At 44.2% G+C, this 14,878-nt stretch overlaps 1 protein-coding gene across 1 annotated transcript in view; it reads left to right on the forward strand.

The window, feature by feature from the left end:
• Positions 1–505: 505 nt before the first annotated feature.
• Positions 506–14,878, forward strand: part of LOC141272091 (uncharacterized) — a 35,268-nt gene continuing 20,895 nt past the window's right edge. Inside the window, exons 1-6 of the mRNA XM_073682398.1 lie at positions 506–658; positions 5,596–5,742; positions 5,872–6,051; positions 6,134–6,257; positions 6,341–6,438; positions 8,875–8,965. Of these exons, the coding sequence (XP_073538499.1) occupies positions 5,665–5,742; positions 5,872–6,051; positions 6,134–6,257; positions 6,341–6,438; positions 8,875–8,965 (571 nt within the window). The 5' untranslated portion in view covers positions 506–658; positions 5,596–5,664. The remainder of the gene's footprint in view (positions 659–5,595; positions 5,743–5,871; positions 6,052–6,133; positions 6,258–6,340; positions 6,439–8,874; positions 8,966–14,878) is intronic.

Raw genomic sequence — 14,878 nt, forward strand, 5'->3', positions numbered from 1 at the left:
CAGCACACACACAGGGCTCGGCTCGGCTCAGCACAGCACACACAGGGCTCGGCTCGGCTCAGCACACACAGGGCTCGGCTCGGCACACACAGGGCTCGGCTCCGCACACACACAGGGCTCGGCTCCGCGCACACACACAGGGCTCGGCTCGGCTCAGCACACACAGGGCTCGGCTCCGCGCACACACACAGGGCTCGGCTCGGCTCCGCGCACACACACAGGGCTCGGCTCGGCACACACACAGGGCTCGGCTCGGCTCAGCACACACACAGGGCTCGGCTCAGCACAGCACACACACAGGGCTCGGCTCGGCTCAGCACACACAGGGCTCGGCTCCGCGCACACACACAGGGCTCGGCTCGGCTCAGCACACACAGCTCTGTTACAACCACACTGTAAATCCATCATGATCCTACACATAACCATCAGCTCCTCCAGCAGAGTCCTGCATACAGTCACCTGATCATGTGACCCCCTGACTCCTCCCCTCCTGTGACCTCATCACAGGTCCTGTACGTTACACGTCTTGCAGCAGTTTATTCCTGGTTACCCATCACACACGTGCACTGCTGTGAGCGCGCCCTTTCCTGTGACGTCATCATTTACAGGAGCAGCTCCATTCAGACTGTATATCTCCTGTGCGGCTCTGCAGGTGGAGGTATGTGCAGATTCCCCATTACTGGGCGCAGGGGACATTAACCCCTTCACTGCTTAGGCTGTTTAGGTGCATTTGTATCTCTGCAGTGTAATAGTCAAAACTTTTTATTTTTGTTTATATTTATTCACTGTACTTTGAAGCACAGGACACATGTTGCCCCCTCAGTACAATATTCCTTCGTGCCCCTCACACAGTATGATGCCCCCACAGAGCACCTCCCCCAACCCAAGCAGTACGGCCCCCCTCCTTCCCCTACAGTCTCTGATTATCCCGCGCTGAGTGCGGCAGATCTACAGGTGGCGCCACTGTGCGGTGTGTGGTTTGCTGCATCTGGGGTGATACAGCCAAGATTGGAGTCATCTCTGCTCATGACTGTTACAACAGGATCCAGTAATCAATTACTGGAACGTCAAGGTGCTCAAGTCAACGTTATATTAATCACAATCATTGTATAGGCTGACTAGCAGTGTCTGTGCAATCACTCCTAAGCCTCAGGTAAAATGGAGGCGGCCCTGTCTCTCTCTGCGCGCCTGAGGTAAAATGAAGGTGGCCCGGTCTCTCTCTGCGCGCCTGAGGTAAAATGGAGGTGGCCCGGTCTCTCTCTGCGCTCCTGAGGTAAAATGGAGGCAGCCCGGTCTCTCTCTGTGCGCCTCAGGTAAAATGGAGGTGGCCCAGTCTCTCTCTGCGCGCCTCAGGTAAAATGAAGGCGGACCGGTCTCTCTCTGCGCGCCTGAAGTGAAATGAAGGCGGACGAGTCTCTCTCTGCGCGCCTCAGGTAAAATTGAGGTGGCCCGGTCTCTCTCTGCGCGCCTGAGGTAAAGTGAAGGCGGCCCGGTCTCTCTCTGCGCGCCTGAGGTAAAGTGAAGGCGGCCCGGTCACTCTCTGCGCGCCTGAGGTAAAGTGAAGGCGGCCCTGTCTCTCTCTGCGCGCCTGAGGTAAAGTGAAGGCGGCCCGGTCTCTCTCTGCGCGCCTGAGGTAAAGTGAAGGCGGCCCGGTCTCTCTCTGCGCGCCTGAGGTAAAGTGAAGGCGGCCCGGTCTCTCTCTGCGCGCCTGAGGTAAAGTGAAGGCGGCCCGGTCTCTCTGCGCGCCTGAGGTAAAGTGAAGGCGGCCCGGTCTCTCTCTGCGCGCCTGAGGTAAAGTGAAGGCGGCCCGGTCTCTCTCTGCGCGCCTGAGGTAAAGTGAAGGCGGCCCGGTCTCTCTCTGCGCGCCTGAGGTAAAGTGAAGGCGGCCCGGTCTCTCTCTGCGCGCCTGAGGTAAAGTGAAGGCGGCCCGGTCTCTCTCTGCGCGCCTGAGGTAAAGTGAAGGCGGCCCGGTCTCTCTCTGCGCGCCTGAGGTAAAGTGAAGGCGGCCCGGTCTCTCTCTGCGCGCCTGAGGTAAAGTGAAGGCGGCCCGGTCTCTCTCTGCGCGCCTGAGGTAAAGTGAAGGCGGCCCGGTCTCTCTCTGCGCGCCTGAGGTAAAGTGAAGGCGGCCCGGTCTCTCTCTGCGCGCCTGAGGTAAAGTGAAGGCGGCCCGGTCTCTCTCTGCGCGCCTGAGGTAAAGTGAAGGCGGCCCGGTCTCTCTCTGCGCGCCTGAGGTAAAGTGAAGGCGGCCCGGTCTCTCTCTGCGCGCCTGAGGTAAAATGAAGGCGGCCCGGTCTCTCTCTGCACGCCTGAGGTAAAATGAAGGCGGCCCGGTCTCTCTCTGCACGCCTGAGGTAAAATGAAGGCGGCCCGGTCTCTCTCTGCGCGCCTGAGGTAAAATGGAGGCGGCTCGGTCTCTCTCTGCGCGCCTGAGGTAAAATGGAGGCGGCTCGGTCTCTCTCTGTGCGCCTGAGGTAAAATGGAGGCGGCCCGGTCGCTCTCTGCGCCTGAGGTAAAATGAAGGCGGCCCAGTCTCTCTCTGCGCGCCTGAGGTAAAATGAAGGCGGCCCGGTCTCTCTCTACGCGCCTGAGTTGAAATGAAGGCGGACTGGTCTCGCTCTCTGCGCGCCTGAGGTGAAATGAAGGCGGACCGGTCTCGCTCTCTGCGCGCCTGAGGTGAAATGAAGGCGGACCGGTCTCTCTGCGCGCCTGAAGTGAAGGTGGACCGGTCTCTCTCTGCGCGCCTGAGGTGAAATGAAGGCGGACCGGTCTCTCTGCGCGCCTGAGGTGAAATGAAGGTGGACCGGTCTCTCTGCGCGCCTGAAGTGAAGGTGGACCGGTCTCTCTGCGCGCCTGAGGTGAAATTAAGATGGACCGGTCAGTCTCTCTGCGCGCCTGAGGTGAAATGAAGGTGGACCGGTCTCTCTCTCTGTTAGCCTGAGGTGAAATGAAGGTGGACCGGTCTCTCTCTCTGCATGCTTGAGGTGAAATGAAGGCGGCCCGGTCTTTGTACATGGTCATTCAGAAGTAAGTGAAACATAACCTGAGTACGGACCGCGATACAGACTGGCTGCGGGTACAATGGAGACGGTCAGTCACAGGGCTGTGGAGTCGGTAAGTCAAACCTCCAACTCCAATTCCGGCTCCTCAATTTCCATGACACCGACTCCAACTCTGACTCCCTCATACATGGCTCATGTTTAAGTGATAAATTTACTGTAGCACAGATTCATCTCCGCTAAAAGTCTAGACCCTTAGATCAGGAATAGGACAGACATTTATAGGACATTTCATAACTTTCCCAAATTCTTATGAAAAAAATATTCCCCACAAACTGCATTGAACTACTGTACCCAATTTATTATATATTTTAGGAGTCCCTTTTATTCCAGTCAGACTACTATAGTGGATCCTCCCTTCTCTCCATTATCTTCCTGACATGACTGGCATCCCTCCAGCTTACTCTCTCCTCACTTTCCTTAAAGGGGTTGTTGTCCACTACTTTATATGATTCCCCAATGTATTCCCCCAGGGCTCATAAGTGTTTCTCTAACTACCTTATGGCGCTATCACTGGCCGCTCACAGGCATCATGTGACCCCCGGCTGCAGCCGGCTCTGACATCCGCTGACGTCATGACAAATCCAAGCTGCAGCCAAGGGTCCCTCTTCCGCGTTCCACCTGTGGCTGCTGGGTGCTGCTGATAAAAGTCTTCCATGTAAACTGAGAATAATAATAATGATTATTATTATTAACTGAGACATTGCAGATGTGTATCTTCTGTCTAATTTATGCTGACGTCCTGCTACGTTTAATTTCTAATGTTAGGTTGTTTTATGACCTTGTGGACCTATCAGTTTGATGGATTTTTTTCATTACTATTACCACTACCCTTACTTTTCGACTTCTGTGATGCTTCCAATTCTTAATAATAGCATTGTGTTCTATCAAGTCATGACAACTCGTTTATCACTATGTTACAAGGCCAGTTACATTTTTTTTTATTTGAATGCCAATTGAGCTTTGTGAGCAGGGCTGTGGAGTCGGTAAGTCAAACCTCCGACTCCTCAATTTCCATGACACCAGCTCCAACTCCCTCATACATGGCTCATGTTTAAGTGCTAAATTTACTGTAGCACAGATTCATTTCAACTAAAAGTCTAGACCCTTAGATCAGGAATAGGACAGACATTTATAGAACATTTCATAACTTTCCCAAATTCTTATGAAAAAAGTATTCCCCACAAACTGCATTGAACTACTGTACCCAATTTATTATATATTTTAGGAGTTGGAGTCGGTCCATTTTATACCGACTCCAACTCCGACTCCACATCCCTGTTTGTGAAGGCTTGATTTTTTTAACTGATAATTTTATTGATAACAATTTGGGGCACATACAACATTATGATAGTTTTTTTTAATTGACATTGTTTTGGGGGAGGTGTGGTGACTGAAAAATAAAATTCTGTCATCTTGATGTTTTTTTTTCCTTATAGCGTTTATCATATGGGTTAATTATTTTTATATTATGATAGGCTGGGCTTTTACAAATGCAGCTACACCAAGCATTTTTTTGTAATCTTATTTAAGGAAAAGGGTGGTGATTTGTATTTTTATATGTTTTTGAAAAAAAAAAAAAGTAAGTTCCCTTACGGGAATAGAACCGGCGATCGTCTGACTGCTTATACTTTACTGCAGTAGACATTAGCTGAGCTTGACCAGAAGACCAAGTCAGCAGCAGACTTGGCCCTTGACTGCCATGGTAACCAATCATTGCCCCGCGTATGGGTAATGGAAGTCGGTACGTGTGCATCGGCAACTGGTTCATTTGAATGCTAGTGTCATCTAAATGGTTAACAGCAGCAATAGGAGCTCATCTTGGTGAGAACGCCTGTGTACCCTCTCAACACGGTAACCCAAGCACTGAAGCATTTACATCATTTTGTGCTGAGGGTATAACAGTCCCATTCCAGTGCTTCCTGTTTCTCCCGTTTAGTTATTGTACTTCCTAGTCGAATATGTAATCACTACATTAGCGGCCTAAGCACTTCTAGTCCTTAAAGAATTTGTCCACTACTTGGACAACTTCTGTTCATGCCCCTCGTTTGGCCCCGATAAAATAATAAAGCCTATACTCGTCTCCTGTGCTAGCACCATTCCTGCGGCGTCTGCACTTACGGTCCTGGGCTACCATGCTGTTGTTGTGACACTTGACGCCGGCGCCCATTCAGCGCTGGCGTCACTGTCCACACCGCAAGGTTACTTGAGCATGAAGTGGAAGTCCTGGATCAACTGCAGCCCCGACTTCCTGTTCAGGTTCAGTTCGTATGAAGACAGGAACAGTGACACAAGCGCTGATTGGGCGCCGGCATCACGTGTCACAACAGCATCACGGCAGCTGCGGGACCGTGGGAACAGTGCCAACACGGGAGGTGAGTATAAGCTTTATCAAACATTTTGATCAAGAAGGGGTTGTCTTACTAGTGGACAACCACTTTTAAGAGAAGAGAGAATGCTCCTTCATCTTTCCCCTTATCTCCAGAAATTGTATTGTTAAATGGCATTCTTTATGATTTTCTTTCTTCATCCCATTTAGATTCCCATAGTATCGGATCCTCTCAGTGGAGATCTATAGAAGATAATTTTCCTCATTGACCCATCAAGGATGGATGGGGAGAGGGACAAGATGGTGGAGAGGATAATACATCTCACTCTGGAAATCCTCTTCCGGCTTACTGGAGAGGTGAGAGATTTTGATGACGTCCCGTTACATTATTCTGATCTATGGGAATAACAGATGGACAGAACTGGGGAGGTGAGGACTCTGGAAATATCTGTAGTGAGATTAATTAATGTATCTCTCCATAACCAGGATTACATAGTAGTGAAGAAGACCTCTAGTGAGCGTTGTCAGCACCCTGTGTCTGAGGGATATGGAAGAATCCTGAGCCCAATCACGAGGCCTCTACCTCACTCCCTGATACATGAGGACATCAGTGACCAGAAGATCCTAGAACTGACCTACAAGATGATTGAGCTCCTGACTGGAGAGGTGACACTGCTGGGAATGCTGGGACATTATACAGTAACGCTATGAAGGGATCGGGGGATGACGGTATCATTGTATGTGTCAGGTTCCTATAAGGTGTCAGGATGTCACCGTCTATTTTTCTATGGAGGAGTGGGAGTATTTACAAGAACACAAAGATCTGTACAAGGATGTCATGGTGGCGGTTCCCCAGCCCCTCACATCACCAGGTAATAGACAGGACTAAATACATGCGGCGATTCTTTATCTGTACGTAAAGAATGAATTCAGTTCCTGTATGTGTTTTCTCCAGTTCTATCCAGTGAGATGACAGCACCAGAGAGATGTCCCCGTCCTCTTATTCCACAGGACAGTTCCGAAGAAAATCCCAATGTTCCTCAGGATCATCAGGTAGATGGAGAGAAGGTGTCATAAAATCTGCCCTATGATGTGTAGAAGGCTTTGAATGTCTTGTGTTTAGTCTTGTGTTATCCACCAGTATTAAAGCCAATTTATTAGGGACACTGGCCCTAATAAACATTGGAACTATATGGAAATTAGACTTGAGACGGACTGCAGCATGAAATTAGGTGTTCCGTTTTCTGTGTTTCAGCTTTAAGTGTGAATCCATATTTGTGTGGAAAAATCTACTGATAGGAGCAACTTCAAATGAGAGTTTAGTCAGGGCCAGTATTTAAAAAACTATCAACTTTGTAGGGTTTATATGTGCAATCTTTTCAAGAGTTTTGTTTTTTATTGTGATGAAGGAAAAACATCCAATCAAAGGAGATCCTGTGGATGAAAACAAATCGTTGAGGAGTCATTTGATGAACAAGAGGTGGTCAGTCATGCAAACTGAAGTTGAATACAACTCATGTCCAACGCTCATGTCTAACTAATGTGTCTTAATGCACTTTACGTTCATTAGACATCAATGGAATTTAATCTGTCTGCTGCTATAGCCCATCTGTGCTGTAGGGAAAACTTAATTGGGCAAAAGAGGGAAAAAATTACATCTCTGAGCAGTGGAAAACCGGGCTCTGGAGTCGGTAAGCCAAACTGCCGACTCCTCAATTTCCATGACTCTAACCCCGACACCTTCATACATGACTCATGTTTAAGTGACAAATTTACTGTAGCACAGATTCATCTCAGCAAAAAGCCTAGACACTTAGATCAGAAATAGGACAGACATTTATAGGACATTTCATAACTTTTCCAAATTCTTATGAAAAAAATATTGCCCACAAACTGCATTGAACTACTGTACTCCAATTTAATTATATATTTTAGGAGTCCATCTTATACTGACTCCGATTCCGACTCCACCAAAATGGACACAGACTCCCAACTCCACAGCCCTGGACAGTCAGACTACTATAGTGGATCTTCCCTTCTCTCCATTATCTTTCTGACATGACTGGCATCCCTCCAGCTTACTCTCTCCTCACTTCCCTTAAAGGGGTTGTTGTCCACTACTTTATATAATCCCCCAATGTATTCCCCCAGGGCCCATAAGTGTTTCTCTAACTACCTTATGGTGCCTATTTTAGGGGTTGGAGTCGGTCCATTTTATACCGACTCCGACTCCACCAAAATGGACACCGACTCCACAGCCCTGGTGGAAAATATTGAATGGTCAGATGAATTCAGATATCTGATGGTAGGGTCAGAATTTGGCACACGCGTCATGAATCCTTCCGAACAGATTTCAATGTTGCGGTAGGTGGAGTAATAGTGTGTGCAATATTTTTCATGGCACATCCTCTGTTAGCTGTGAATGGTTGTTTGGACGCTATGGCTTGCTGAAGCATTGTGGAAAATGAAGCTCTTCAGCTGTTTACCCTTGGTAGAAAGACAATGCACCTGTTAGTCTCACCTTGTGAAGTATACCGACTAAGCCCCAGGTCCGAGTCAGTACCCAGACCATGCTTTTTGGTGCAGCTGACACGATGGCATGTGGAAAGTGGGAACATGGCACACTCAGGAATCTTTGGTGCAGCAGGATGGATGAAGTGGAATTCAGCAGGAATTGAAGCAAGTTAAAACACGGCATGTACAAAAGGTGGCATACACCAAACTAAAGTCTTAAATCTCAATCCCGGAACATAGGTGTGTGTCCTAATGGGTCTTACAAGGCCTAGGGAGATGATGTCACTGAGCAACGCTGGGCAACCTTCAAAACCCGACGTGGAGCATAACAGAGAGCAGTGGACTAAGGTTTAGAAAGCAGAGTCTGGGATACCTGGGACAAGTGTGTAAAAGCATCACGTCATAGTGGTAGTGTAGTTGTGGATTGCTTCCAGGAACATGACAGTTATTTTTATTTATTTTTTTGTTCTTAAGCATTCACAGTCCTCAGATCTTTAACCTATAGAACATCTCTGGGAAGAGGTAAAATGGGCTTTTAACAATTCAGACCCATCTAATTTGCAGCAACTGCAAAAACCTCTCCAGTTGGCATGGACCAATATCACTGCAGAATAATTTTATCACCTAATGGAATTAATGACGTGATGAATTGTTGAGGCTCTGAAGGCCAAAGAAGATCCTACGTGCTACTAGATGGGTGTCTCTAATAATGTGGCCATTCAATGCATATTTTATACCTGGTGGAGATGACAGGATAAAACTGATTATAGACATTAGATGTTGTCTTGACTTTCTATCAGTTTTCTGGTTATGGAAACTGCTGTTTAGAATTAGGATCTGACAGGTTGAATTTGTACAGGAGACCTACAGATTTGTCACAACTACTGCCGTAATTACATTTTTGTTTGTCATGATCTTTTCTGTTGTTCGATATCCTTCTCCATTTGTCAGTAACTTTTACAATATTTGTTTTAGGGAAAAAACATGACCCATATTACTATTACAGAGACATATATGATGAGTGATGAGCAGTTTAATGAGGAGATTCCTACAGATAACCGCACAGGTGAGTAGTAAATGCAGAGAAGTCATAGAGTATTCATTCATTGGCTTTTACAGCTATGTGTTGACATTTTAGGGTGTGATACAATTTTTTTGTAATAAATATGGATTGTATGCCTAATGATTGAATGCTTAACCCCTTAGCATGTAAGTAAGTGAATAAAAGTCATGCATTGAGGTCGGCAAGTGTATAACATAGTCTTCCTTCAACCTTAAAAACTAAAACTAAGTCCATCTAGTTCAACCCATAGCCTAACATGTTGATCCAGAGGAAGGCAAAAAAAACCATGTGGCAAACACTAAGCTCCACATTGGGGAAAAAAATTCCTTCCCGACTCCATACGACAATCAGACTAGTTCCTTGGATCAACGCCCTATCAAGGAATCTAGTATATGTAACCTGTAATATTATACCTTTCAAGAAAGGCATCCATGCCCTTCTTAAATTTTAGTAGAGAATCACTCATTACAACATCATGCGGCAGAGAGTTCCATAGTCTCACTGCTCTTACAGTAAAGAATCCGCATCTGTGATTATGATTAAACCTTCTTTCCTCCAGACGTAGAAGATGCCCCCTTGTCCCCTTCTCTGGCCTCAGAGTAAAAAGATCAGTAGACAGGTCTTTGTACTGTCCCCTCATATACTTGTACATAGTAATAAGATCACCCCTAAGCCTTCTTTTTTCCACAGTAAATAACCCCAAGTGTAATAACCTGTCTTGGTATTGCAGACCCCCCAGTCCTCTAATAACCTTGGTCGCTCTTCTCTGCACCCTCTCTAGTTCAGCTATGTCTTTCTTATACACCGGAGACCAAAACTGTACACAGTATTCTAAGTGTGGTCGCACTAATGACTTGTATAGAGGTAAAATTATGTTCTCCTCATGAGCATCTATGCCTCTTTTAATGCATCCCATTATTTTATTTGCCTTTGCAGCAGCAGCGGCCTGACACTGGCCACTAAACGTGAGCTTGTCGTCCACCAATACACCCAGGTCTTTTTCAGTTACAGTTTTGCCCAGTGTTTTACAATTAAGCATATAATTATACATTTTATTTCCTCTGCCCAAGTGCATTACCTTACATTTATCCCCATTAAAGCTCATTTGCCATTTATCAGCCCAAGCTTCTAGTTTACATAGATCCTCCTGTAATATAAAATTGTCCTCCTCTGTATTGATTACCCTGCAGAGTTTAGTGTCATCTGCAAATATTGAAATACTACTCTGTATGCCCCCTACAAGGTCATTAATAAATATGTTAAAAAGAAGGGGGCCCAATACTGACTCCTGTGGTACCCCACTGTTAACTGAGACCCAGTCTGAGTGTTTTCCATTAATAACCACCCTTTGTTTCCTATCACTGAGCCAATTCTTAACCCACATACATATATTTTCCCCTATCCCCATTGTTCTCATTTTATGTATCAACCTTTTGTGTGGAACCGTATCAAAAGCTTTTGAAAAGTCCATATACACAACATCCACTGCATTTCCTTGGTCCAGTCCAGAACTTGCCTCCTCATAAAAGCTGATCAGATTAGTTTGACAGGAACGGTCCCTCGTAAACCCATGTTGATATTGGGTCATGAGGTTATTCTTCTTCAGATACTCTATTATAGCATCTCTTAGGAAACCCTCCAGGATTTTACCCACAGTAGAGGTTCAGCTTACTGGCCTATAATTTCCAAGTTCAGTTTTTGTCCCCTTTTTGAATATTGGCACCACATTTGCTATACGCCAGTCGTGTGGTACAGACCCTGTTATTATGGAATCTTTAAAGATTAAAAATAATGGTCTATCTATGACGTTACTTAATTCCTGCAGTACTCGCGGGTGTATCCCATCCGGGCCCGGGGATTTGTCAACTTTAGTGATTTTTAGACTCCGCCGTACTTCCTGCTGGGTTAAGCAAGTGACATTTACTGGAGAATTTTTGTTATCACTGATCATGTTTTCTGTCATGTGATTTTCTTGTGTAAATACGGTTGAAAAAAAATCATTTAGCATATTGGCTTTTTCCTCATCCTCATCCACCATTTCCCCCAGACTATTTTTAAGGGGGCCAACACTATCATTTTTTAGTTTTTTACTATTTATGTAGTTAAAGAATATTTGGGGGTTATTTTTACTTTCTCTGGCAATGATTCTCTCTGCCTCAATCTTTGCTGCCTTGATTTGTTTTTTACAGAATTTATTTAATTTTCTGTATTTATTTAATGCCTCATCACTACCTACTTGCTTTAGTTCTCTTAATGCTTTCTTTTTGTCACTTATTGCGCCCCTTACCATAGTGGTTTCCTCCTATTTCTAGCATGTTTATTCCCAAAGGGTATATTTTGTGCGCAGGTCCTATTCAGGGTGTTAATAAATGTCTCCCATTTGCTTTGTGTAGCTTTATGTCTCAGGATATCGTCCCAGTTTATTGCACTAAGATCATCTCTCAACCGTTGGAAATTTGCCTTCCTGAAGTTTAGTGTCCTTGTAACCCCTCTACTACACATCTTATTAAAGGTTACATAAGTGTATAGGTCGGATCCAAAGTGGTAGATGCTGGCTGTATTGCATATTACATTACCGGCATCTCTTGTCCATCAATTGAAGCCAGAGCTGATTGCAGTTGTTATCCATTTAGATACTGCTGTCAATTTCTGGTACCAGCGTTTAAATGGAATGATTGCCAGTGCATGTGCACTGCGACTTCAGTCTACCTCCTGTGGCACACCGATGGTTTACTATGGCAGCCAGACGCCTGCTGAAGGGCCCTGACCATCTATTTTAGTACTCCTGTGCAGGTCAGTCACAGGCTAAGCTCCATAAGCCACCCCCACCCCCCCAAGAATCCGATCTATCAAAATATAGAATTAATTAACAAAACATGATAAGGAGAAAAAAAAGTTAAACACTGGGAAAAACAAAAAGCGATCAAAACATTGTATGAACCATGAATGGATATCAATAAAAGTGTCAGCTCAACATGCTAAAAGCCCGATCAATGAAAGAATAAATACGTTACAGGTCTTGGAAAATGGTTACACAAACCAAAAATTCAGCATTTTTTTTTCAAGTGTTGAATAAAAAAAATGCAAGTTTGGTATCGCAGTAATTATTCTGACATGGAGAATCATGTTTTCAGGTCGTTTTTACCACACGAATGCAGTAAAAATAAAACACCAAAAACAATGGTGGAATTGTGTGTGTGGTTTTCATGACAAATTTCAACACCTGCTCCCCCTGGTGTTTAAAGTTGAACTGATCAAAACATTTTTAATTATTTTTCACATTTTAAACAATGAAAAAAATGAATTGAAATAATGAAGAAAAAAAATTTAATGTTAACTTTCATTTTTTCAATTATTGAAAACAAATATTTTTTGAGACAACATATTCCTATTAAAGAGAACTTGACAGCACAATTTCGTTATGTAAAGACCTGCCTGTCCTGATGCTGTAACACAAATTAAATTGATATCTTTGGTGAATAAATCCGCAGTGTGGTTCTTCTTTAACACCTTCATGACTTTTGACGTACATGTATGTCAAAAGTCGTGTCGATGCCTTTGATGTGGGATTGTACACGGAGCCCGCATCTTTCCCTGCACATAATGACTGATTTAATCTGCTGTCATGTACCGTTAAAGGCACATGATGACAGCGGCTTTTAACTTTCGCCTGCAGGGAGCGCGTCATTTCACGTGCCCATCAAGGGTGCACCCGTGACGTAGTGACAACTGGGATGGGGTTTGTTGATGACCCCCGTGCCCATCATAACCGAGCGTCTGTGAACTCTGGCCAATGGCTGGTGTTCATGGATCATGATTTCGGCTATATATAGCAGTGCTGATGCACTCCTATGTAAAGCACGGGCAATCAGACGATCGCAGCTTCAAGTCCCCTAAGGGGACTGTTAAATACAGTGGAAAGTGAAAAAAAAAAGTTTTTAAAAATATGGAAAAAAAATTAATTCAAATCACTGCTCTTTTGCCCTATATTTTACGAAAATAAAACAAAAAAATACACACATTTGGTATTGCAGCGTTCAGAAATGTCCGATCTATCAAAATATAAAGTAATTTAATCCGATCAGTAAACAGTGTAACGAAAAAAAATAAAAGCTCCAGAATTTCCCTCTTTTTTTGGCTTTTGCAGTATTGCAATAAAATGCAGTAAGGCGCTCAAAACATCATATCTACCCCAAAATGGTATCAGTAAAAATACCAGCTTGAGGCGCAAAAAATAAGCCCTCACACAGCCCCAGATCCTGAAAAATTAAAATGTTACGGGTCTCTGAAAAAAACGACAAGCAAAAATTATTATTTATTTTTTTTACAAATTTACAATTAGTTTTTCACCACTTAAATATAAAATATATATACATGTTTAGTATCTGTGCACTCTTACCTACCTGGAGAATTATTTTTGCAGGTCAGTTTTACCATATAGTGAACATGGTAAATAATAAAATACCTTAAACAATTGTGAAATTGCACTTTTTTGCAATTTCAATGCACTTGGATTTTTTTTTTTTACCTTTTTCCAGTGCAATATGGGGTAGAATAAATGGTGTAATTTAAAAGTACAACTCGTCCCGCAAAAAAAGAAGCCCCCATACGGTTATGTGGACGGAAAAATAAAAAAGTTGTGGCTCTTGGAAGAAGGTGAGGAAAGAAAAAAAAAGAAATGGAAAATCCCCAGAGGTGAAGGGGTTAATCACTATTAAGTTTTTTGCTAATTAGATTTAACTGCATAGGAGCTGAATTTTTTTCCTCTCCTTCTGTGATTCCCCAGCCTCTCCACTTACCTCCAGTGTGTGAATGACCTGATTCCTCTGTTTCAAGTCTCAGCAGTGACCTGTCATTTAACCTCTGTATGACCTATGACATATAGGTATATCATAGGTTGCCCCCCCTTATTTGATGTGGGCTCCGGCGATGAGCCCGCATCTTTTCCGGCACATGACAGCTGATTTCATTAGCTGACATGTGCCCCTAACAACAGCCTCGGGTGGAATCGCGATCCACCCGCGGCTGTTAACTTGTTAAATGCCGCTGTCAAACTCCCTCACTAGCTCTGCCCATCGGCGCCCCTGTCACATGATGACGGGGCACTGATGGGTTGGCATGACAACCCGGGGTCTGCAGGAGACCCCTGTGGTTGTCATTGCCGAACTACTATGTGCGCCGCCCCGTGGCCGGCGCTCATAGCAGATGAGCATTTTTTGCTGATGCCCTGCTATGTGTAGCACAAGAATTCGAATGATTGCAGCTTCTAGTCTCCCATGGAGACTATTGAAGCAAGTAAAAAAAAAAAAGATTTTTAAAAATATAAAAGTTCAAATCATCCCATTTTTGCCCCATGCAAAATAAAACTATTAAACAAATACACTTTGGTATCGCCGCGTTCATAACCACCCAATCTATCAATGTATGAAAAAAATTAATCTGATCTGTAAACCGCTTAACAAAAAAAAAAACTCCAGAATTACGTTTCTTTGCTCGCCGCAGCATTGCAATAAAATGCAATAACGGGCGATCACTTCTGTCCCACAATTGTATCAATAAAAACATCAGCTTAGTGCACAAAAATAAGCCCCCACCCAGATCATGAAAAATGGAGACACTTCGGGTCTCCGAAAATGGCGCCATTTTTTTTTTTTACAAGCTTTGCATTTTTTTCACCACTTAAATAAAAAAGAACCTATACACGTTTGGTATCTATGAACTCGTAATGACCCGGAGAATCATAATGGCAGGACAGTTTTAGCATTTAGTGAACATGGTAAAAAAAAAATATATATATATATATATATAGTGAAATTGCACTTTTTTTTGCAATTTCACCGCACTTGGATTTTTTTTTCCGTTTTCCAGTACAATATATGGTAAAATCAATGGCGTCGTTCAAAAGTACAACCCTTC

The sequence above is a fragment of the Phyllobates terribilis genome, unplaced genomic scaffold (genome assembly GCF_046119375.1).
Source record: "Phyllobates terribilis strain yellow unplaced genomic scaffold, ASM4611937v1 Scaffold_5__5_contigs__length_657084704, whole genome shotgun sequence".
In the NCBI taxonomy this organism is placed as follows: Eukaryota; Metazoa; Chordata; class Amphibia; order Anura; family Dendrobatidae; genus Phyllobates; species Phyllobates terribilis.